General features: G+C 47.7%; 1 protein-coding gene across 5 annotated transcripts in view; it reads left to right on the top strand.

Moving 5' to 3' along the window:
• The window catches only part of DYSF (dysferlin), a 515,016-nt gene that overhangs the window by 45,541 nt on the left and 442,773 nt on the right, over window positions 1–26,702 (top strand). For 4 of the 5 annotated variants that reach the window (XM_063925289.1, XM_063925290.1, XM_063925288.1 and 1 more), the window contains exon 2: window positions 21,851–21,906. In XM_063925289.1, the coding sequence (XP_063781359.1) occupies window positions 21,851–21,906 (56 nt within the window). Of the gene's footprint in view, window positions 1–14,787; window positions 14,910–21,850; window positions 21,907–26,702 lie in introns of those variants that run through there. The other variant, XM_063925284.1, reaches the window with a different exon arrangement.

The raw sequence follows: 26,702 nt of genomic DNA, 5'->3' as shown, positions 1-26,702 counted from the left end.
AAGAGCCCTACCACAAACGCACTAAACCAAGACACAGTCACCACTTGACTGACCTTTCCTAAAGATAACTGGTGACAATTCGTAATATAGCTGTACCATATGGTGCACTACGCTCTTCATATGCCGAATGATAATGTTGCTGCAGTTTTTTCTCTCTTACATTATAGGTTGAAATTATACCTATCAGTCTGTTTACTTTATCCACATTAGATTCTTGAGGCTCTAGGTGTTGTTTCCCTTGTCACAATTGTCGTTAATACTGATATGCATAGCTATCTCTATTTCTAGAATTTGTTTACAATATACTGATCATTTGTGTAATGTTTATTTATAATAACTATGGATTTTTTTTTAGAGCCCCTCAGGGCCATCTTAACAGCAGTGTAGGCCCCTGGGCACAGCAATGCACTGGGCCCCCTACCCATCCTCCAGCGGTAGGGGGTGCTATCAGCGGCAGGAAGGGGGTGTTCTATCTTCTGCTCAGCATGTAGGACCTGGCGCAGTAATTTCTGCTAATTACTCCTTTACTGCACAGATGGGGCTAAACTGTAGAAGGGGGCATTGGGCTGAATGAAGAAGCCCTGGTACATGACTTCCAGGGTGATAGGGGGTGTTTAGTACGTAGGGGAGGGGTGGATAGGGGAGTGGGCTTAATATTTATAATTTTCCGGTGGGAGCTTACTTTACTGCAGATATCTCAAGTTCCTGAAAATATATTTCTTAGCTTTGAATGGTAAAAAAAAAAAAAAAACTAGAGAGTCCCACCTTTCAGGAGACACTGGGAACTTGGGGATCAGAGTTCAGGAGCCAGAGCAATTCACCAACGAAAATCTAAAACTGCATATTAGGCGTGTGGAGCTGGAGCAGAGACCATCTGCTTGAAGGCTGATATCTCTGGTTCTGGGTATAATAGAGACAAGCTGCCAGTGTCTACCAAAAGGGGAGAGTCTCAGCTTTTGGATTATACCCTCAAAACAAACCTAAGTCAGACAGAACCCAAGCTATGTGGCTGGGAAGAGCAATTAACAGGCTTGGATGGGGACCACTGCTTTCAAGTCAGATATCTCTGGTTCCCCAGGGCCGATTTTAAAAAATCTGGTACCCCAGCTATCAGCCTAGGACCCTTATACTCCTGGGGCCCTTGGGCAAGAGCCCATTGAGCCCATACGTAAAGACAGCCACTGTGCCTCTTGAACCTCTGGTATTCTTATACACGAGTTTCCATGGTGGGTGTTCAAGTACTGTTAAAGTTTATGTTCTTGTTTTCCCTGTTTTATTTCCCTGCTTCTTTTCTTTCATATCTGCTTTTCTCTCTTTCTCTGTTTTCTTGGGTAGACCCGGGGCATTTGCTTGTTCTGATGTTCCTTTTTACTTATGACAGTACCAGGTAAATTAAAAATCTCATCAATCAATGCTAAGGGTCTCAACCTCCCAGAAAAAAGATCCAACTTGATCCGTTCTTTGTGGTCAGATAGAGTCGATGTTGCCTTGATTCAAGAGACGCATTTTAAAATCACTGCACATGGCCCTTCACTAGTTAACCACAGATTCCTGTTAGCTTATTATTGTAACAATCCAGGTGGCAAGTCAAAGGGTGTAGCAATTCTTTCCTCTAAAACTCTGCAAATTTCTGACGTTTCAGTCCTTAGACCAGTACCAGGGAGGATGTAAGTTGTAAATTGTAAAATCTCCACACAGCACTATACGTTTATAGTACTCTATGCGCCCAATCAGGGTCAATTGTCTTTCTTTCGGTCGTCACATCTCCTGCAACTAGACTCTTTTATCACAAATTTGTTATTTTGGGGGGAGATCTGAATTGGTCCATGGACCTGTCCCTCGACACCTCCTCGGGTACCCCTAATTTTCCTAAACACAAACATCACCAGGTCAAAAGAATTTTTCATGAGCTACAAATGGTTGACTCCTGCACCCGACTGGACGAGACTACACGTTCTACTCCAACCCACATTGAGTTTACTCTCGTCTAGACTACTTATTTATAAGTAACAGACATCTTCCTTTCTTAAAACAAGCAGCGAGAGGTAAGATCAAAGGCGATAACACAAAGAAATAAAATTAAAATATACGTCACTTAAATGATATGAAGTCCTTCTTGGAATTATCCCTCTTTTGATCGTCTCACAATATCCAGATAACCTTGATAAAGACCTGAATGGTCGAAACGTCGTTGGTGCTACCAGGCAGTGAGTTTTTATACACTTTTTCTTATACCTTTTTGATTATTATTATTTTTTATGGACATTTGTTCTTTTCATGTGGATACTACTTTTGAAGTGTACTTTACATAACAGTACTGGTGTAAAACCGGATTACACCAGTTTTTGTCTGTTACATCTGACCTGCATGTCATTGTACCAATTGAAAAGTGGGATTATCACAGAAAAGTAGCAGATTGCTGTTTTATGGATTTTTATGAATAAACCTGTCGAATTATCTTGGATGGTATTTTTTATGATCCTGGCTTAAAGATACCTTTATATGTGGAGGACTCTACTTTGACAAGTGAGTTAGGTACGTTACCCGTAGCAACCTCTCTTCCTGTTCTACATCACGTGGGATATAGTACTAAAGATACCTTTATACACTTGACCTTGCCAATCTTGATGTGAGTTTCGGTACGTTCATAAACTGTTATGCACACCAGTGCCAGCAGGAATGTACTGGTGTCTGAACGGAGAGGGGTGCAAAACAAACGAACTCACAGACAGACTGGGGAATATGACATTACATACACAGAAAGTGATAGAGTAACAAAATAAACATAAAGTGAACAGAGAAGCCCAAAGGCTAAGAAACTGGGTGTCTCCCTGGTATTAGGAATGCTCAGATGGAAAGAAGCGAGATGTTGTGATTTAATACGTAGAGAACCCGAAATGCTGTTGCTAAGGGCAACAGCAAAACCCTAAAGGGTTACCAACGGGTGTGGCAGTAAACTCCATGGTCAGAGATGGAATAATAGACACAAGGAGAGTCTCCACAATCCTAGTCCTCACTTGCAGTGCACTGGTTCAGCTTACTGCCACTAAACTGACACCAGAACACCTTGCACAGTGAGAAAGGATTTTGGCAGGCAAGTCTGAGAATACAGCCGCAAACTTGCTAGTTTCACAGAGTAGCAAAAGAACCCCAGCAGGTTAAACGACTGACTCCAGTCTTACTGCTAGGTCTGGATTGGCAGAGTGTAGTACCAAATCCCAAGGCCTATTTGCAGTAAGCAACAAACAAATACAAAGTTACACAGTATTAGCTAACTTTCAGGAACTGACTAACCAACAAATATTCAGCAGCATCTGCCTAACCTGAGAAGAGTTTATATAGCAGGTGCTGTCCACGCCCCACTCAGACCTCACAGACTGTGAGCACAAAAACCAGCACCGGATCCCCTGCCGTGAACAGAGCCTGTAACCACTGCACAGCAAAAGACCTGAACCGGAGTATCAGCTGTGCTCAGGTTACTCCGCTAGCACTTGTCTCCCGGTTGCCATGACGACGTGGCAGCACAGGGCAGGAGACCCTAACAGTACCCCCCCTCTGACGAGGGGTCAAAGAACCCCTACCACCGGGTTTATCGGGGAACTGCGAGAAGAAAGAGCGTATCAGTCTGGGGGCATGAAGATCACAACTGCGCACCCACGACCGCTCCTCCGGGCCATACCCCTTCCAGTGCACCAAAAATGACAGCCGACCCCGAACCATCTTGGAGTCAAGAATCCTTTAAACAATAAACTCCCTCTGGCCACGTATCAGAAGAGGGGAAGGTCTTCCACTGGAAGAAGGATTACCAATCGCCCGTATTAAAAGGGAACAATGAAATGTTTTATTGATACCCAAAGAACGAGGCAGATCTAACTGAAATGTCACCGGATTGATAACCCTAGTGATCTTAAAAGGGCCGATGGACCGGGGGCCTAACTTATGAGATGGCTGTCTCAACTTCAAATTCTTGGTAGACAACCAGACGAAGTCTCCTAATTTGAAGCTGCAGGGTCTTTTCCGCTTATCAAAAACCCTTTTGGTCACTAATGACACAGACACAAGGGCTTTCTTCACTTTCCTCCAAATACCTCTAAGGACCGAAACCACAGAGGAACCACCAGGCGTGGAGTCCAGGGGGTCAAAAGAATTGGCCTTAGGATGATGCCCATACACACAAAGGAAGTGAGAGATCCCTGTAGCAGAGTGAGGCGCGTTGTTATGAGGAACTGCTCCAAGGACTGGTTCACCCTTTCAGTCTGCCCATTAGACTGCGGATGGTAGCCTGACGACAAGCTGACAGAAATCTGAAGATTGGAACAAAATGCCCTCCAGAATTTGGCCACAAACTGGGACCCGCGGTCAGAGACCACATCAAGTGGCAACCCGTGGAGGCACACAACATGCAGCATAAACAATTCAAACAGGCGTCTGGCCGATGGCAGCCCAACCAGTGGAACGAAGTGCGCCATCTTCGAAAACCTGTCAACGACAACCCAGATGGCTGTCATCCCCGAGGATTTGGGTAAGTCCACCACAAAATCCATTGAAATGTGGGTCCATGGCTTAGATGGAATAGAGAGTGGATGTAATGGGCCAACAGGAACCCCTCTAGGAGTCTTATTTCGGGCACAGATGTCACATGCCCGAACCCACTGATCCACATCCCTAGCCACCAAGGGCCACCACACCGCCCTAGATAGCAACTCCCGAGTTCTGGCAATACCCGGGTGACCTGCCGACTTCTTGGCATGGAATTCCAGGAACACTCGCTGTCTTAACCTAGGTGGCACAAACAAAAAACCTACCGGAAGGTCTGGAGGAGCCTGCTCCTGTGCTCTAAGGACTAATGACAAGAGGTCCTGGGTAATGCCCACTTTAATACATGATGGGGACACAATGGGCAATGGCTCCTCGGTGGTCTCCTGGATTGGAGCAAAACTCTGCGAGAGCGCATCAACCTTGATGTTTTTTGACCCAGGGTGATATGTTATCAAAAAATTAAAGCGAGCAAAAAACAAAGCCCATCGTGCCTGCCTGGCATTGAGGCGCTTCGCTGACTCTAAATATGCCAAATTCTTATGGTCGGTGAGAATTGAGACCACAAACTTAGCCCCCTCAAGCCAGTGTCTCCACTCCTCGAGTGCATCCTTAATAGCCAACAATTCCCGGTTACCCACGTCATAATTCATCTCGGCAGGCGAAAATTTACGGGAAAAGGAAGCACAGGGATGAAGGCGATTATCAGACACCCCCATCTGAGAGAGCACTGCCCCAATACCCATCTCAGAGGCATCCACCTCCACCACAAAAGGACGCTCTGGATCTGGGTGTCGCAGCACCTTGGCCGAGACAAATGCCCTTTTGAGACGGGCAAAAGCCGCTTTGGCCTCACAAGACCAGTGAGCAACATCCGCCCCTTTCTTAGTGAGTGCCACCAAGGGCGCCACTATAGACGAAAATCCAGCGATAAATCGTCTATAAAAATTCGCAAAGCCCAGAAAACGCTGAAGCGCCTTCAAACTAGTGGGCTGCACCCAATCCAGGACTGCCTGTACCTTGGAACCCTCCATTTGGAAACCCTCTGGGGAGATGATATATCCTAGAAATGCGATTTGCTGAACTTCAAATTCGCACTTCTCCAGCTTTGCCCCAAGCCGGTGGTCTCTGAGTTTCTGGAGGACTAAGCGTACATGCTTCCGATGTTCCTCCAGGGAATGGGAGAAGATTAGGATGTCATCTAAGTATACAACTAAGAATCTATCCAAATATTCCCTGAGCACATCGTTCATGAAGTCCTGGAAGACTGCCGGGGCATTACAGAGCCCAAAAGGCATCACCAAATATTCATAATGCCCTGAGTGGGTATTAAAGGCAGTCTTCCATTCATCCCCCTCTCTTATTCGGATTAGATTGTACGTACCGCATAGGTCAATCTTAGAAAAAATGGTGGCAGTACGAAGCTGGTCAAACAAGACCGAAATGAGAGGCAGTGGGTATGAGTTTTTAATCGTGATACGGTTCAATTTCCTGAAGTCGATGCAGGGTCGCAACGAACCGTCCTTTTTACCCACGAAGAAGAACTCCGACCCAACTGGAGACTGTGAAGGTCTGATAAATCCCTTAGCCAAGTTCTCCTGAATGTACTCTGCCATAGCCTGAGTCTCAGGACGTGACAGGGAGTACAACCTGCTCTTGGGAAGCTTAGCATTCGGCAACAAATCAATGGCACAGTCATAGGGGCGATGGGGAGGTAGTACCTCTGCAACTTTTTTGGAGAACACGTCCGCAAGCCCAAGCTGTTCCATTAGAAATTCTGTGATAAGGTAACACGGGTCTCAATGGGAGTTTACGCAGATTTTAATTCGTAGCCTCTGGTCAAGTCACATAGAAAAAAATCTTTATATTACGGTAAAAATGACTCAATGGCCTAATCACATGCTGATGCCCTGTGAAGTGTGCGCACGCACAGAAGCTGCACTGCGCCTGCGCACAAAGAGACATGCGACGGCACCTCACATCTGCAAGTGCTTCTGCCTGATTGATAGACAGAAGCGTTCGCGGGCTGGGAGAGGGTGTTGCAGTGGCGTTTTAGGGGCATCGCGGGGTGTGCCACGGCCGCTGCGTGCCATCACATGCAGCCGCTGCAACTCTAAACATGGCCGGTAGCCGCTTGCCTTCACAGCCAGGGAGCATAGGCAGAACATGTGAAAGCATCGCCATCGTGTGATGCTCTCGCATGTGTGCGGGGGAGCTGGATCCTGTTGGCAGAGTATTGCGGTGCCTGCAGGGCCAGATTAACAATGGGGCAGATGGAGCTGCAGCTCCAGGCCTCCACAGAAAAATAGGCCCATCATGCTGGCAGCAGGATAATGATCAGATGCACAGCTGACAAAACAATCATAAATCATAAATGTTCAAATTGTTTTTGTTGTTATTCACAAAATGATTCAATTTTTCTATGTTTATTTAGGGCATACTTGCCTACTCTCCTGGAAGCTGCGGGTGGCTCCCGTTTTTTGGGGGTAGCCCCCCGCACCCCTGGAAGAGTAGGCAGGTCTCCCGCATCCTGCTCGCACCCTAGTGATGCGGGCAGGATGAAGAGATAAACTCCCGTATACGTGAGCCCGTGGGGTGGGGAAGGGGTTAAAATGACGTAAATTGCGGGCTTCTCCCGGAGAGGAGATATTTAAAGTCTGCAAGTATGATTTAGGGAGACATTGGGGCATATAGTGTATAGGGTACACCCACACAGCATCGGTCACAGCTCCTCTCCTTCTCAGTATAAGCCCTTGAAAATGTTCAGCTCCAGGCCCAGGTGACCCTTAATCCGGCCCAGGGTGCCTGATACAGTTACGTTAGTCCACACACTTAAAGAGTTAACAGAACGGAGGTTTCTAAGGGGGATATGTACTAAGCAGTGATAAAAGTGGAGAAGTGAGCCAGTGGAGAAGTTGCCCATGGCAACCAATCAGCATTGACATAACATTTCTAATTTGCATACTGTACAATTGTACAGAGCAGCTGATTGGTTGCCATGGAAAATTTCTCTACTGGCTCACTTCTCCACTTTTATCACTGCTTAGTACATGTCCCACAGAGATACACACAGGTGACTTAGGTCTCACAGCTCTGAGCTCTCTGTAAGATGGAGGAGCTCCGTGTTAGGCTCCGCCTCCCTAAGTCACTGGGCACTAGCGGGCTAAACACTAGGCGATGCGCCCATGAGACTCTATGCATAAGGAGACAGGTACAGAGCGCACCATTATCCAACAGTTCTGGCATGCGGGATGGACTTGCCCTGTGCTGGGCGTCCCCCCCCCTCCCCCCCGCATGTCACAGTAATGGTTTACAGATGTACAATTTTTTGCGCATCTACGGTCCATGCTGAAATAGGCCCTCCATGCAGAACCTCTGGTGCACCTGTCCCAACAAATCATCTTTCACTTGAAGCCATCTAAATAGCATAGGCCCTCATTCCAAGTTGTTCGCTCGTTCTTTTTCATCGCATCGCAGCGATTTTCCGCAGACAGCGCATGCGCAATGTTTGCACTGCGACTGCGCCAAGTAAATTTGCTAAGAAGTTTGGTATTTTACTCACGGCATTACAAGGTTTTTTCTTCGTTCTGGTGATCGGAGTGTGATTGACAGGAAGTGGGTGTTTCTGGGCGTAAACTGGACGTTTTATGGGAGTGTGTGAAAAAACGCTGCCGTTTCTTGGAAAAACGCGGGAGTGGCTGAAGAAACGGAGGAGTGTCTGGGCGAACGCTGGGTGTGTTTGTGACGTCAAACCAGGAACGACGAGCAATGAACTGATCACAGATGCTGAGTAAGTCTGGAGCTACTCAGAAACTGCTAAGAAGTGTCTATTCGCAATTTTGAGAATCTTTCGTTCGCAATTTTTCTAAGCTAAGATTCACTCCCAGTAGGCGACGGCTTAGCGTGTGCAATGCTGCTAAAAACAGCTTGCGAGCGAACAACTCGGAATGAGGGCCATCATTTGGCCAATAATGATGTGTCATTTTTCAGATGATTTTCTGTAAAACTCTAACAAATGGGATTAATTATGTGGGGTGCGCATTTTGCCGTGTCATATAGATGGGAAATTATTTTTTTGTACTTGCAGAAAGGAGTTACAAGTGTTTTTCTCCAATATTTTTAAAACTTGCTTAAAAAAAGTTAAAAAAGAAATAAAATCACATGAAATTTTTTCTGTACCCCAAAATAATTCAGAGCGTTTAGTTTGTGGGGGGAAAAAAACAACACTTTGCTTAGAACTTTTTTTTTTTCCAATGTTAATAAATCAGAAGGTTCTCAGCCCATAAAAACAGGTAGCCCCCCCCCACAAAAAAAAACAGTTAGCCAAAAAGAAAAAAACTAGATAGTGTGAGGGAGTCTCGTCAGAATTCTGCAAGGGAACAAGACACCCAGTAATATTGTGCCTAGGGGTTGCTTGAATCCTACATCGATCCCTGGCAGGGTATGTCCTACTCTGAGTATTGAGTTAGGAACACTGGTGCCCGGGTAATAGCTCAGAACAGCTGCTGTAACCTATAGTAACGTGTAGTTTAGAACAAGCTTCTTATCGGTTGCTATGGGTTACAGATACCGCTCTGTGCCAGTTTGAGCACAGTTTTGAGCTGACACCATGCATGGCACAGACACCTCCCAGCGCAGCAGGCTGGAATTATATCTGATTGGTCCAACACAGGTTTGGTTTTACAAGTTGGGAACTATTGGCCTGGGGTGATAGAAAAGGCAGATCCAGTCCTGTCAGTGTTGCTGAGTCTCAGTGCAGTCATGAGCAGGGCTGGGAATACTGAGGAGATTCCTCTGTACAGTATCTAGGATGTTATGTGCACAAGTGGCTGATGGTTCCACGGCATGGCGGGTTGGGGCGTTCATGCTGTATAGGTGCGGGCTGTCTGATTCTAGGCACAAACCTATAAACTAGATTTTGCTTTGCAGGATATTTTAATAAGCTACCATCAGTGAAAACTGGACACATTTAAGGGGGGATGGAGGGGTGTCCACAAAGTCTCTATAGTAATTAGCGACGGCGATTGGTGTGATAACCATCGATGGAGAAATGATAAGTGACCATCAATGGCTGCCAGCTATGCGATGACCATCGAGGGTTTCCACAACCAATCAGAACACGGGGGTGGGGCTTCACGGGTGTAAGGGGGCATAGCTATGCTCCATGTCCCTGCGTCCCAGAAGTAGGGATGGCCAAGCATTGACCAACAACGTTTCAAAACCAAAAATTATTCGACATCTATGGCTGATGTCGAATAATTTTACCATCGATGGCATATAATCAGATGGTTTCCTGCCATCGATGGTAGATGTCTGAACAATGTTTCTCCCCCCTCCCCTGATGTTTTGTGCTGCTGCTTCACAGGGCTGCTAGGCTGTCAGTCAGCAGCCCTGCGTCACCCCCCGGCTCTTACATTGTACTGTATGTACTGTATGACAGGATCAGCTGTCAATCATAGCTCGGCCCCGCCCCTGGCTCTCATACTGAAGAAGCTCCAGCCAGTGTGCATGCACAGAAACAATGGCAAAACCATCAATGGCACAACACAGAATAGTTACCTGCCATCTATAGTTTGTGCCATCATCGCCATTGATAGCAACCTCAACAATGGCAATCCCTAGTCAGAAGACCAGCACATGGGATGTTCATTCACTTATAGCACTCTAGGGGAGGGGCACTGACAACTGGCCCCACCCACTTTTAAGAAGTAATCTACAAGAGGGCAGCATAGGGAACACTGGAGACCTAAACCTGACAGATTTGTCAAAGAGATATACTTTCACATCTTTGCAAGTTGAGTACTTAAACAAAAAAAAATAACCACAAATGCTCCCTTCCCAGAGTACTCTGCAACATAAGTAGATGCATATTTACCAGTAATCACTAATACATTGGGTTTATTTCCTGTATAAAACTAACATTGCAAAGACCTTCCAGGAATGCCCACCATATTCCTTAGACACCGTTATTCTGTGCTGTGTCTCTGTGTGCAATTGTGGTGCTTGTGCAGTGCGACACATGCACCATCTAAAAAACATTGGTAAACTGCATACCCTCCAACATTTTACACAGAAAAATCGGTACAAATCCGAAAAAGGGGCGTGGCCGCGAGTAAAGGGGGCGTGGCCACGCCCCTTTTCCTATACTTTCAATGGAAGTTTGGAGAGGCAAAAATCGGTACAGACCATGAAAAAAAGGTACTGTACCTATTAAAAAGGTACAGTTGGAGGGTATGAAACTGCGCACATATTGGCACTGGGCCCACCTCTGAATCAGGGGCTTAAACACAATTTTTGTCCTGTCTCAGCGACCTATTCAGTCAGTCGCATCTTCAAAACTTTATCTGTGACTCCCGCCCCTTGTCGTATCTGGCTGAGATGACACTGGAGGCATGGCCTCACAGGCAGGGTCGGACTGGTCCACAGGGTTACAGGTAGAAACTCCCCCGGTGAGCCCCACCTCATCCTCTAGGGATCAGGTACCAGACTGTGCACTTAAATTACACATTATACATATTGTTACCTTATACTGCTCAGGACTATGGTGTACTCCAGTGATTTTCAACCTTTTTTTTACTCACGGCACACCGAACAATATTTTAAAATTCCCAAGGCACACCATCAGTTCCCCACAGCATAAAATAAAAAACACACATTGGCCCTCACAGTAAAAAAAAAATTCCACACATACATTGGCCTACACAGAAAAAACAATCACATTGCTCACCACATAAATCCTATCGCTCTCCACATTAATTATTCACATTGTTCCCCCCATAAATCCATAAATCCTTATTCTCCCCACATAAATCCTATTGAAATATTATTGTTCCCCACAGGAGAAATAAAATAACAAATATTAACTCTTACCGGTCAGCTGTCCTCCTCCCTGTCCCTCAGTGGTGGGAGTGGTTCATAGTGGAGTGCTGCGAATACTGAGCAGCGGGCGGTCGGGCAGGTGTGGATGTGGGTGGGCAAGGAAATCTGTGTATGCAGGCGGGAACTGGAAGATGTGTATGCAGGCGGGCGGGCTGGCTGGGTGGTGAGACGCGGTGGATGTGACCTATGATATCACACCGCCGCGTCTCCAAGGCATAGGTCACGGCCAGAGCACGACTGTTCCTCTAAGAAGAGCCCGGGCCAACAGTTCACTCTGAAGGTGCAGGAAGCTGCTCTGGCTCCGCGGCACACCTTGCAACTGGTTGCGGCACACTAGTGTGCCACGGCACACTGGTTGAAAAAGCCTGGTGTACTCACTACAGTGCATTGCTGTTAATAATCTGGTACATTAGCATGCATGCTCTAGCAGTATTAAATATATATATATATAATTATCAATGGGCCCAGACCGTGCACTCTGTAATGGTTAGGCAAACCAATGTGGCGGCTTGCCACACCCCACTGGAGACTGACCACACCCCTAAGCATGGGCCTCTACCACTGCATTCCCCCAGGGGGCCTTTTCATGCCCCAGTCTGACACTACTAACTGGCCGTACAGCTAAAAACGGCAGCACACAATAGAAATGAAGCGCCTTGAGTCCTATTGAAGAAAGAACGCTATATAAATAAAATTATTAATTATTATTATCATCATATGGAAGTACCCAAGTGGCTTGGAGCATCTGTGTTGCTCCGCCTACTAGGGATGAGCAACGATTCCTAATGTCTCTGAAACTTCGATATTTACACGATACAGGGGGTAATTCCAAGTTGATCGCAGCAGGAATTCTGTTAGCAACTGGGCAAAACCATGTGCACTGCAGGGGAGGCAGCTATAACGTGCAGAGAGAGTTAGATATGGGTGGGGTGAGTTCAATCTGCAATCTAATTTGCAGTGTAAAAATAAAGCAGCCAGTATTACCCTGCACAGAAATAAAATAACCCACTCAAATCTAACTCTCTCTGCAAATGTTATATCTTCCTCCCCTGCAGTGCACATGGTTTTGCCCAACTGCTAAAAAATTTCCTGCTGCGATCAACTTGGAATTACCCCCACAATGCGACACTCCGTCCGATATATGCTGTGCGATATATAACGGGCGGTACAATGGTAAATTTGACAGATATCTTTAAGTGCCACCCAGCTGCTTTTCCCTACCCACCTCAGCCCCAGTGGATATTGGTACTGCACATGTACAGCACGCTATATATCAGGGCCGTCTTTTCATATGGGCTCAATGGGCACTTGCCCAAGGGCCCCAGGAGTATAAGGGCCCTAGGCTGATATCTGAGGGTCCCCTTTTTCCAGAGCTACCAGATTTTTGAAAATCGGCCCTGGGGAGATATCCGACTTCAAAGCAGTGGTTCATATCCGAGCCTGTTAATTGTTCTTCCCAGCCAGATATCTCTGGTTCTATCTGACATTGGGGAGCATTCAATTACGGTCGGAAAGCTGACACTTTCTGCCGATAATCAGAACTTTCCAACACTTTAATATTCAATTGAAGTGCCATTTTTCCGCCCTGCTGGAAATTTCAACAAGTCGAAAAATACATGTATGATCAGAATCCATGTGTTTTTGACCCCACCGCAGTCGAAAATGGGCCATTTTCGACCACTCATTTCACCCCTAAGATAGGGCAGAAATAAATGGTCGGAATGGGAGGGGAAACGGGCGGAAACGGCTCGCTATTGAATAGTGAAGTGTCGGATCCTCTCCGTTGGGAGGACCCGGTTTTAATTGAATATACCCCTTAGAGTTTTTCTGAGGGTATTTTCCAAAAGTTGGGACTCTCTCCTTTCGGTGGACAACGGGAGCTTGTCTCTACTATGCCCAGAACCAGAGATATCAGCCTTCCGGGTGTAGTATGGTATGCCGGCGGCCTGGCTCTCGGCGACCAGCATACCAGCGCCGGGAGCCCGACCGCCGGCATACCGACAGCGCGGCGAGCGCAAAGGAGCCCCTTGCGGGCTTGCTGCGCTCGCCACGCTGCGGGTATGGTGGCGCGCTATTTATTCTCCATCCAGGGGGGTCGTGGACTCCCACGAGGGAGAATATCAGTCGGTATGCCGGGTGTCGGGATCCCGGCGCCGGTATACTTTGCGTCGGGATCCCGACATTCGGCATACTGAAGACCACCCCAGCCTTCCAACAGCTGATCCCTGCTCCAGATCCACGCGCCTGGTATGCATTTTCATCGATGGATTGCTCTGGCTCCCGATCCCTGATCCCCAAGTCCCCAGTACCTCCTGAAAGGTGTCCCCAGTACCTCCTGGAAGGTGGGGCTCTCTAGTTTTTTTCCTTTCTACAGTTTAGTGTTCTCCCTCCCGCCCCATCTCCCACCATCTGTGCAATAATGGTCCTACATACTGGGCAGAACATAGAACACCCCCTACCACCTGCGGGACATCACAGCTGCCACTGATACTAAATCCCACCCCTACTGCTGGAGGATGGGTAGTGGCCCCAGTGCATTGCTTTGCCCAGTGGTCTTCACTGCTGTTAAGACGGCCCTGATCGTCATTCAGAAATATGGGGATTTCACGTGACGGTATATCGTATTACCAATTTACACAGGTCCATTCTGTATCGATGTGGAATATTGATACATTAGCGTCAATTGGCCTTTCCTGACGCAGTCGCTTTCTCGCTCTGAGATTGTACGCCCATTTAAGCACCGGTCTCAGGCCTCTAGTTCCAGCGAATCTCATGTCAGATTTGAGAGTGGAAAAGCACAATCTGAGGCCGAGAAAAATCTCAAATTATGTTTAAAATCTAAATAAGACCCAGTGACTGTCACTGATATGTTGCTATTGGTTCCTACAGCTGCTTTACCAGAGGCATTTATACAACCATCACAATGGCGGAACAACATAAAAGTAATGTCAGCGCCGGCCGCTGTGTGTTCTGGAACGGAGCAACACTGGAATTGCTCAGTCGGGCGCCATAGGCGCGCAAACCCCTTGAATTCCCCCCATAGAGGTGAGGAGCTGCGTTAGCCTTTTCTTATACAGGATGGTGGGGATAATATCATCCATAGCTCTCTTGGGCCAGGGCTATCTGCCTCCCCTGCATGGCACTGTTGTAGAATGACACTGTGGAGTGGCACAGGAGTGGGCACAGGCCTGGTGATGCATGAGAGCCCCTGGGCCAGTGCTACAAACAGCAGCAGGTCGCATCCTCCTCCTGGGGTGCAGGCTGGGGCTTGTAGCACCGAGACCTGGCTGCTGCATTCCAGACACTGATTGGGAGACCAGGGGGCGGGGTTAGACTCCTAGGTCACGCCCCTCTCTGGGCCAACGTTCTATGCCATCCAGGCTGCTGCTGCTGAGTAGGGAGAGAGATGCTGCGCTGTGTGCTGCAGAGGGCAACCAACCTCCCCAGTGTGGGCAAGGGGGGCAGTGATCCAGTGAGCAGCCTGTCCTTCAGAGGTGAGTTACAGTGCTGGGCATGGGTGCCTGGCATGTGCTGTGTATGTGTAGTTATTACTGACATCTATTTATATAGCGCTAGCATACTCAGTCGTGCTGTACAGTTAGGTGACAGCAGCATGAAGTTCAGTCTGGGCTGACGGTGCTATTAATGCTACATAGTTACTTTCCCCTGTGTAGCAGCGCTAAGCATCTGTCTCTGAGGGGTCTTTCCAGGCAGGTGGGGGTTAATGTATCCCGTCTGTGTACTGTAATGTGTGTGTCTATAGGTAGACTATAGATTCTGGTTACATGCCTGCTAGATGTACAATGTTGCATTGATAAATCCCACCACGTCTGCCTTCAGCTGTCACAAGGTTTAAGGGATTAAAGTAGGTAGATAGACAGATAGATAGATAGATAGATAGATAGATAGATAGATAGATAGATAGATAGATAGATAGATAGATAGATAGATAGTCAGTCAGTCAGTCATGGATGTATGTATAGAAAGGGAACATGGATAATGGATAATTACTGAGTTACATCTCCCTGCCATAGATGTCCTGGGCATTAATCAGCAAGTGATGCAATGAGTATATATCAGGGTTACTGTGCTAATATACCAGAAATAAGTGTTGTGTCTATATATGCCCTTATTTATCAATGAGTGATACATTTCACTTTGAGAGATAAATTGCACCAGCCAATCAGCTTCTAACTGCCATGTTACAGACTGTGGAGTCTATTTACTTAGCCTTGGATGGAGATAGAGTGAACAAGATAAAGTACCGGCCAATCAGCGCCTAACTGTCATTTTTCAAACCCAGCCTGTGACATGGCAGTTAGGAGCTGATTGGCTGCTACTTTATCTCTCTCCACTTTATTTGGGTGTAATGGTTAGCATTACTGCCTCACAGCACTGAGGTCATGGGTTCAATTCCCACCATGGCCCTAACTGTGTGGAGTTTGTATATTCTCCCCGTACTTGTGTGGGTTTACTCTGGGTACTCCGGTTTCCTCCCACAATCCAAAAATATACTGGTAGGTTAATTGGCTCCTAACAAAATTAACCCTAGCGTGAATGTGTGTGTGTGTACATGTGATAGGAAATATAGATTGTAAGCTCCACTGGGGCAGGGACTGATGAGAATGACCAAATAGTCTCTGTAAAGCGCTGCGGAATATGTGTGCGCTATATAAATAACTGGTAATAAATAAATAATAATAATCTCCATCCAAGGCTGATACCCCTTTTCCACTAGCTCTAAAAACACGGGTAAATGTGCAGGGGCGCGCATTTACCCATGTTCTTTCCTAGTGGAAAAGGCCCCCCCTGCAAATTCCCAGATCAAGTGATTCGGGAATCCTACCTGGGTACCTTGCCGGGATGAACATGTGTTCAACCTGGTAAGCTGTGTACTGTGAACGGAAGCCGTGTCGATGCGACACGACTCCCGTTCACAGTGTATGGAAGGACGGCGCTAAGAGATCATGTGATCTCCCAGCGCCGCCCCTGCCGCGTCACTAGCAGCGTCACCAACCCAGCAATATGCCGGGTTGGTGAGCGCTGTGGGAAAGGGGGCTGTAGCACGGGTCGCAGCCGTGTCAGGCTCCAGGCTGCGACCCGTACTACAGGTGGAAAAGGGGTATTAGTAAATAGACCCCTGTGTTTGAAAAATGACAGTTAGGAGTTGATTGGCGGGTGCAATTTATCACTCATTGATAAATAAGGGTGATAGTGTGCTATATCTGCTCGCCATGTTGTGTGTCTCACCTGCCGCTGACAGCTGTCATCTGTACGGCTTGTAAGTACATACACAGAAGGCTTACCTAGCGATGAGAAGAGGGGGTACCCTCACTGGAGGGGGTCATGGGTGAGCTTCCGGAAAGCAAATGTTGAATATTTGAAGTCAGACTTGTCATCTGGTGACAGTATCAGTATGACTGGTAATAATAACAAGATTCACCTAAAAATTGTAATGATGGGCCAATGCAGAATTGTACGAGTGTGTGTGTGTGTGTGTGTGTGTGTGTGTGTGTGTGTGTGTGTGTGTGTGTGTGTGGGGGTCATTGGGTTATGTATAAATATAATGATATATATATATATATATATGCACACACACACAATTACACACACACACACATATATATATATATATATATATATACAGAAATACAACGCACTCGCCATTCCCAGTAATGGGGAGCACACCTGCACTCACCATTCCTAGGCTGAGGTGCAAAGTGACCTGTGACCACACTGCTTACATTAAAATAAATAAATGTACATATGTGTGTGTGTGTGTGTATATATATATTTACTTATATACACACCCAGGCTGTTTATCCCCTGTATACACCATGGGTGGAATTCAGCTGTTTTTCCGCCAGCAGCTACTAGATGGCGCCCATACTGAGCTATTCAATTGCAGCTCTGTTCGGGTGTGATGTCTCCCAGCATCTGCATTTTAGCTCGCACCCCCCGGGGGTGGTGAGCTGAAATGCGTGAAAATTGACCCGTTTGGGCGCCCAAATGTCACTTTTTGCGATCGCTCCCAGCACTTTAGGTTTAGCAGCTTTACGTGGATAAACCCAACCTCCATTGTTGCGATCAGCGTGAAAATTACACACAATTGAATAACGTCCCCATGTTCTCCCGTTACTTCAGATGGGAGATCGGACGCGATAATCAATTGAATACCGCCCCATGTGTGAGGCCTGATTGATTAAGGGCAACCCCTTGTAAAGCTGTCCCAGGACTCTGTGCTATATGCCAATAGCCAGACAGTCCGGTGTGGAGCCTGATGAAGAGCCCATCTAGGCCAGATACTGGTTTGGGCCTCCTTCACCCCTCCTCTTCTCTATCTTTGGTTATAAAACCCACATAAGCGCAGGTTTAAGTAACCTGGGCCCCCGGTGCAGGAGCCTAGGCTGCTTACTAGATGACCTGGCTCTGTCCGTATTGGAATAATTGTGCTCCTGTGGTCAGGAGATGAAGAGCAGGATGGGAAGTCAGCGCCATGCGTGTTCCTCCTCTTCTTAGAGATGATCAGACTATGAGACAGTGTATGATAAACGCACCTTCCTGGCTGACATCTGCACTTTCCATGGAATATTATTCATATATATCTCATAGTACTTTGTAGTGATGTGATAAAGCTGCACTGAGATTGTCTCTCTGTATTCTAGGGCAGATTTGGGGTTCATTGATTCTATACATTGCATTACATAGATACAGTTGTGGCATCCTTCTAGAACGCTTTATCCCGAATGACATTACTGTCTTACCTGGAATCCTTAATAATTCATCAGCAGAATGAGATCACAAGACCTCAGGACACATCGTATAATCCGTCAGTTATGTAATGCACAGCGCCTCATGCCTCGGTGACGCCATAATAGTAGTTTGATTGACTGTTGCAATTTATCAATAAAATCTCCCGGGAGTGGTAGGCCGCTACGTGGCAAATCTCTGCATAAGATCCATTTTCCATATCTGATAATGAGGAAGATGTACGAAACTTCGGAGAGAGATAAAGTACCAACCAAACAGCTCCTAACTCATTTTTCAAACACAGCCTGTAACATGGCAGTTAGGAGCTGATTGGCTGGTACATTATTCCCCCCCCCCCCCCCCCCCCACACACACACTTTATCTCCATCCAAGGCTTAGAACATCTGCCCTGTAAATAAGTGGAACAATTCCTTTCATACTATCACTGCATAACCCTCACACAACTAAAAGTCCCAGCATGCCCTGACCAATTCTGACTAGCAGGGCCTGCACAGACTTGTAGTTCCCCATCGCTAGGAGCCCAGCAGAGTGGGATGAGCGCTGAGTGTGGAAAGTGATAGAATGACGGTGTGTGTTATTGTGGTGTTTGTGTTAGAGTGTGTGAGTGTGTCGTCTGTTCCCTGCCAGGCTCCCTCCGTGCTCTCCAGCTGGAGCCCCTGTCATAGGGGTTAGTTTGGTGTCAGTTTGGCTTTCCTCTTCTCTCATGTCCATATATAGATCTGCTACCCAGTAGTGATGTGTCCCTGAGACATGAATTGTGTTCCTGCTGACACTATCCCTTTTCCTCTTCCCTTTCCTCCCAGCCCGGACTGGCACTCAGGAAGCCTTTTCAATAAAATCGGCTGCGAAGCTTTAAATACAAACTAGCGCCGAGAATGTGCCACATTACAGGGGCTGTGACCTTCTCCTGTCCGGGAACTCCGTCGCCTGAGGAGGGAGACTTGTACAGGGGACAGGAGTGTCCCTGTCTGTGAAGGGGTTTGAGCAGCACCCACATACAAACCAATAGAAAATTATATATATATATATATATATATATATATATATGGGAATTTGTTAAAATGCTGCCGGGTCGTAATACGGATGCCGGAATCCAGATCGACGGCAAAATCAGCTCCTAACTGCATGTTACTGCCTGTGTTTGAAAAAGGACAGTTAGGAGCTGACTTGTTTGTACTTTATCTCTCTCCAAGCTTTGATACATTTCCCCCTGTGTGTTGGCTGCTCCAGCCCATACTTACCTACTTTGCTGCCCCCTCCTCCGGGAGGAGACAGCGTTGTAGGTGCATGGGGGTGTGGCCGGCAGCAGGATGGGCGGTCTGGGGCATGGCCAGCAGGGAAGTGGACAGCCCCGGGGCGTGGCATCAGGGTTGCGTCATCGTGGCTCCGCCCCCTGCTGTGCCGAGAAAAGAGGCGCTGTTAAGCGGGGGCGGCGCTACGATGACGCGATCGCGTCATTGGACCCCCTCGGACCGCCCACTTGTTCTCTGCTGCGGGCAGCCGAGGAGGGTCGTGGAGGGGCTGCAGGGAAAGCGGGAGGCTTGCCCACCTTTCCGGGGGGGGCGGGAGGGCCACCCGATTTTCGGGAGCCTCCCGGCCATTCTGGGAGGGTAGGCAAGTATGCTCCAGCCTGTCATACTCACATTACAAGGCTGAGGTACAGCTGAAAGTATTCCCCTTTGCAGAATGTGTTTTCACACAGCAAATGTATTGGGCCTGAGTGGACGCTAGTCCAAAGTCACAACGGTAGGCTATAAGCCTTTCAACTAAGGGGCCGATTCAGACCCTGTCGCAGCCGCTGCGACCCTTAACATGGCGGGTAGCCATCTGCCTTCACAGCTAGGCTGCACAGGCAGAGGGCTGTTCGAAATATGCGACGGCGATGCTTTCGCATGTGTGCAGGAGTGTGTGTGTGTGGGCAAGGGAGGTGCAGGATCCAGCATGCGGGGCGGACTTGCCCTGTGCTGGGCATCCCCCCTGCATGTCAAATGTCTCGCACATCTATGTTCAGGTCTAAATAGGCCCTAAATTGTCACGTTTGTGCTATTGGTGCTTGTGACAGGAAATTCTTTCTGTGGGCGCTACAGGGAAAGAGACTGAAGTATAGATCTGTGTAATGGGCCCTACACACTGGCAGATCCGCCGCCGAGCCGCCCCACGGCGGATACGGCCGATGGACGACCCAGCGGTGGGGGAGGGGGGGGGGGGGGAGACAGGGGGAGTGAAGTTTCTTCACTCCCCTCGTCACCCGGCTCCATAGCACTGCATGCTAATAGGGACAATCTCGTCCATATTGGCCTGCATGCATAAGCGACAGGGCACCAACAATTAACGAGCACGGGGCCACACATTGGCCCTCATTCCGAGTTGTTCGCTCGCAAGCTGCTTTTAGCAGCATTGCCCACGCTAAGCCGCCGCCCTCTGGGAGTGAATCTTAGCTTATCAAAATTGCGAACGAAAGGTTCTCAAAATTGCGAATAGAAATTTCTTTGCAGTTTCTGAGTAGCTCGAGACTTACTCTTCCAGTGCGATCAGTTCAGTGCTTGTCGTTCCTGGTTTGACGTCACAAACACACCCAGCATTCGCCCAGACACTCCTCCGTTTCTCCAGCTACTCCCGCGTTTTTCCCAGAAACGGTAGCGTTTTTTCACACACTCCCATAAAACGGCCAGTTTCCGCCCAGAAACACCCACTTCCTGTCAATCACACTACGATCAGCAGAACGAAGAAAAAACCTCGTAATGCCGTGAGTAAAATTCCTAACTGCATAGCAAATTTACTTGGCGCAGTCGCAGTGCGAACATTGCGCATGCGCGATTAGCGGAAAATCGCTGCGATGCGAAGAAAATTACCGAGCGAACAACTCGGAATGACCACTATTGTTAATCGTTGGTGCCTACACACTGCACGATATGAATGAGTTCTCATTCGTTAATGAACGAGAACATTCATATCGTGCAGTATTATCTGCCAGTGTGTAGGGCCCTTTAGTTGCGGCCTAGTAAATCAATGCTACATTAGTAAAAGGATGTTCCGTGCGTACAGGGGAGGGAAGCTGTTTCTGAAGATCTCTTGGGGCTGATGCAAGTGATGGTAGTTGCATCCTAACAGTCCAAGTTTTAAGGATATGCATGTTTGTGCACAGAAGGTACAATCAAACTGGCTGAGGTGGTAATGAATGGATATCCTTAACACCTGCACTGTTAAGGTGCCTTGCGGACTGAGTTTCAGAACCGCTGGCATGGTCATACTGTAAGTGTGTTCTGGGTAAGCGGGGCAGGGTTGTGTTGTTGTATATAATATGATCTCTCTCATCAGGACCTTGTTATCCATGTTTGGACTTTTTTGGTTGAAGTGACTCAGTGAAATAAATCTAAATAACAAGGCAAACCAGAAAAGGTGGCATGTACGATTTACATAGGGATTCTACACTGCAATCCTCAACTAAGACCAACAGGCCATGTTTTCTGGATTACACTAGTCATGCACAGTGAGTTATTCTACTTTGCTGGGGCAGTAATTATGCTGCCTGGTTTCACATAAATCCAGAAAACATGACCTGTTAGTGGTTCTTGAGGAATGGCGCTGATTATGTGCTAGGTATAGTTCTCAGTTTTACTCGTACCTTGTATAATATTGTGTTCTATGTAATGTTGTTTTCTAGGTGTAAAGAAAAAAACCAAAGTAATTAAGAATAACCAGAATCCCATCTGGAACGAGGTGAGTGTACCGTGGATGGATGACACAACGGCTGCTTTTCATATCATTTGTGTATACACCTTTTATATTACAGTGTAAATATACAGAGAGGACTGGTGACGATGGAAGTAGCTTCTACCAAATGTCCTATCCATATACAGGGGTTACATGTCTCTGCTGCTCCTGCCGTCCTTATACAGGGGTTACATGTCTCTGCTGCTCCTGCCATTCCTTTACAGGGGTTACATGTCTCTGCTGCTCCTGCCGTCCTTATACAGGGGTTACATGTCTCTGCTGCTGCTGCCATCCTTATACAGGGGTTACATGTCTCTGCTGCTCCTGCTGTCCCTATACAGGGGTTACATGTCTCTGCTGCTCCTGCCCTCCCTATACAGGGGTTACATGTCTCTGCTACTCCTGCCGTCCTTATACAGGGATACATGTCTCTGTTGCTCCTGCCGTCCCTATATTTGGGTTACATGTCTCTGCTGCTCCTGCCATCCCTATACAGGGGTTACATGTCTGTGCTGCTCCTGCCGTCCCTATACAGGGGTTACATGTCTCTGCTGCTCCTGCCGTCCCTATATAGGGGTTACATGTCTCTGCTGCTCCTGCCGTCCCTATACAGGGGTTACATGTCTCTGCTGCTCGTGCCATCCTTATACAGGGGTTACATGTCTCTGCTGCTCCTGCTGTCCCTATATAGGGGTTACATGTCTCTGCTGCTCGTGCCGTCCCTATACAGGGGTTACATATCTCTGCTGCTCCTGCCATCCTTATACAGGAGTTACATGTCTCTGCTGCTCCTGCTGTCCCTATATAGGGGTTACATGTCTCTGCTGCTTCTGCCGTCCCTATACAGGGGTTACATGTTTCTGCTGCTCCTGCTGTCTCTATACAGGGGTTACATGTCTCTGCTGCTCCTGCCGTCCCTATATAGGGGTTACATGTCTCTGCTGCTCCTGCCGTCCCTATACAGGAGTTACATGTCTCTGCTGCTCCTGCTGTCCCTATATAGGGGTTACATGTCTCTGCTGCTTCTGCCGTCCCTATACAGGGGTTACATGTCTCTGCTGCTCCTGCCGTCCCTATACAGAGGTTACATGTCTCTGCTGCTCCTGACGTCCTTATACAGGGGTTACATGTCTCTGCTGCTCCTGTCATCCCTATACAGGGATTACATGTCTCTGCTGCTCCTGGCGTCCCTATACAGGGGTTACATGTCTCTGCTGCTGCCATCCTTATACAGGGGTTACATGTCTCTGCTGCTCCTGCCATCCTTATACAGGGGTTACATGTCTCTGTTGCTCCTGCTGTCCCTATACAGGTGCTACATGTCTCTGCTGCTCCTGCCATCCTTATACAGGGGTTACATGTCTCTGCTGCTCCTGCTGTCCCTATATAGGGGTTACATGTCTCTGCTGCTCGTGCCATCCCTATACAGGGGTTACATGTCTCTGCTGCTCCTGCCATCCTTATACAGGAGTTATATGTCTCTGCTGCTCCTGCTGTCCCTATATAGGGGTTACATGTCTCTGCTGCTTCTGCCGTCCCTATAAAGGAGTTACATGTCTCTGCTGCTTCTGCTGTCTCTATACAGGGGTTACATGTCTCTGCTGCTCCTGCCGTCCCTATATAGGGGTTACATGTCTCTGCTGCTCCTTCCGTCCCTATATAGGGGTTACATGTCTCTGCTGCTCCTGCCGTCCCTATATAGAGGTTACATGTCTCTGCTGCTCCTGACGTCCTTATACAGGGGTTATATGTCTCTGCTGCTCCTGTCATCCCTATACAGGGATTACATGTCTCTGCTGCTCCTGCTGTCCCTATACAGGGGTTACATGTCTCTGCTGCTGCTGCCCTCTTTTTACAGGATTACATGTCTCTGCTGCTCCTGCCATCCCTATACAGGGGTTACATGTCTCTGCTGCTCCTGCTGTCCTTATACAGGGGTTACATGTCTCTGCTGCTGCTGCCATCCTTATACAGGGGTTACATGTCTCTGCTGCTCCTGCCATCCCTATACAGGGGTTACATGTCTCTGCTGCTCCTGCCGTCCTTATACAGGGGTTACATGTCTCTGCTGCTGCTACCATCCTTATACAGGGGTTACATGTCTCTGCTGCTCCTGCCATCCTTATACAGGGGTTACATGTCTCTGTTGCTCCTGCTGTCCCTATACAGGTGTTAAATGTCTCTGCTGCTCCTGCCGTCCCTATACAGGGGTTACATGTCTCTGCTGCTCGTGCCGTCCCTATACAGGGGTTACATGTCTCTGCTGCTCGTGCCGTCCCTGTATAGAGGTTACATGTCTCGGCTGCTCTTGCCATCCCTATACAGGGGTTACATGTCTCTGCTGCTCCTGCCATCTCTATAGAGGGGTTACATGTCTCTGCTGCTCCTGCCATCCCTATACAGGGGTTACATGTCTCTGCTGCTCCTGCCATCCCTATACAGGGGTTACATGTCTCTGCTGCTCCTGCCATCCCTATAGAGGGGTTACATGTCTCTGCTGCTCCTGCCGCCCCTATACAGGGGTTACATGTCTCTGCTGCTCCTGCCATCCCTATACAGGGGTTACATGTCTCTGCTGCTCCTGCCATCCCTATACAGGGGTTACATGTCTCTGCTGCTCCTGCCATCCCTATAGAGGGGTTACATGTCTCTGCTGCTCCTGCCGCCCCTATACAGGGGTTACATGTCTCTGCTGCTCCTGCCATCCCTATACAGGGGTTACATGTCTCTGCTGCTCCTGCCATCCCTATACAGGGGTTACATGTCTCTGCTGCTCCTGCCGTCCCTATGCAGGGGTTACATGTCTCTGCTGCTCCTGCCGTCCCTATACAGGGGTTACATGCCTCTGCTGCTCTAACCTAACTCATCTGTGCACAGTTCCAGTACAGGGGTTACATTTATCTAGACTGAAGGCCTGGGCAGACAAATAGAGAATGAGGTTCAATATAGACAAATGTAAAGTTATGCACTCTGGGACTAAGAACAATCGGGCAGCATATAAACTAAATGGGGAAAATGTAGGGATAACGGTAGTTGAAAAGGATCTGGGGGTGCTCATCAATAATAAACTTGGTAGGAGTACGCAATGTCAAAATGCAGCAACAAAGGCTAATAAGGTGTTATCATGCATAAAATGGGGAATGGAGACTAGGGATAAGAGTGTAATCCTGCCTCTGTATAAATCATTGGTGCGACCACACCTGGAATATTGTGTACAGTTCTGGGCACCTCACTGTAAAAATTATATCTTTGAACTGGAAAGGGTTCAGCGGTGAACCAACAAACTGGTTAAGGGGTTAGAGGAACTGACTTATGAGGAAAGACTTAAAAGGTTATATATGTTTACACTGGAAAAGAGGCGACTGAGAGGGGACATTATTAATATTTATAAATACATAAAGGAACATTACAAGGATTTATCAGACAATCTGTTTATCAAAAAAAAGGCTGCACAGGACACGTGGACACCCCCTGAGGTTAGAAGAAAAAAATTCTTACAGAACGGAGGAAAGAGTTCTTCACAGTAAGAGCAGTAAGGATTTGGAATTCTCTGCCAGAGAAGGTAGTAATGGTGGACTCAATCAATAAGTTTAAAAATGTATTAGATAAATTCCTAACTTAAAAAAATATCCAAGGATACAGCATTTAAATTATATAAAATTTTGTAGTACAGGTTGAACTCGATGGACATTTGGATTTTTTCATACTTAACGATCCACGTGGACTACGATTGGAATGGTAATCTGTGCCGAGCGAAGCGAGGCACCTTCCCGAAGCTCGCGATGTGAGGGGACACGGTGCACTAATTTGGGTTCCCCGTCACTTTACGGAGAAAACAACACCAAAAACAGTAAAAAAACTCAGGTCGACATTTTGACCGGTCGACCTAGTACAAGTCGACCTAACGCCCATGTCGACCTAATGCATGTCGACCTAATGGCAATGTCGACCTTCAGTGGTCGACCGAATGAGTGTTGACCTAAGTTGGGTCCACCCAACAACCCATACCCGCACATCCCAGTACAGGGGTTACATGTCTCTGCTGCTCCAGAATAATACATCTGTGCACAGTCCCAGTACAGGGGTTACATGTCTCTGCTGCTCCAGAATAATACATCTGTGCACAGTCCCAGTACAGGGGTTACATGTCTCTGCTGCTCCAGAATAATACATCTGTGCACAGTCCCAGTACAGGGTTTTCATGTCTCTGCTGCTCCAGCCTTACTCATCTGTGCACAGTCCCAGTACAGGGGTTACATGTCTCTGCTGCTCCAGCCTTACTCATCTGTGCACAGTCCCAGTACAGGGGTTACATGTCTCTGCTGCTCCAGCCTTACTCATCTGTGCACAGTCCCAGTACAGGGGTTTCATGTCTCTGCTGCTCCAGCCTTACTCATCTGTGCACAGTCCCAGTACAGGGGTTACATGTCTCTGCTGCTCCAGCATAATACATCTGTGCACAGTCCCAGTACAGGGGTTACATGTCTCTGCTGCTCCAGCATAATACATCTGTGCACAGTCCCAGTACAGGGGTTACATGTCTCTGCTGCTCCAGCATAATACATCTGTGTACAGTCCCAGTACAGGGGTTACATGTCTCTGCTGCTCCAGCCTTACTCATCTGTGCACAGTCCCAGTACAGGGGTTTCATGTCTCTGCTGCTCCAGCCTTACTCATCTGTGCACAGTCCCAGTACAGGGGTTACATGTCTCTGCTGCTCCAGCATAATACATCTGTGCACAGTCCCAGTACAGGGGTTACATGTCTCTGCTGCTCCAGCATAATACATCTGTGCACAGTCC

The sequence above is a fragment of the Pseudophryne corroboree genome, chromosome 1 (genome assembly GCF_028390025.1).
Source record: "Pseudophryne corroboree isolate aPseCor3 chromosome 1, aPseCor3.hap2, whole genome shotgun sequence".
Lineage (NCBI taxonomy): Eukaryota > Metazoa > Chordata > Amphibia > Anura > Myobatrachidae > Pseudophryne > Pseudophryne corroboree.
The sequence above is the reverse complement of the archived record's forward strand: the minus strand, read 5'-3'. Positions and strand labels throughout refer to the sequence as shown.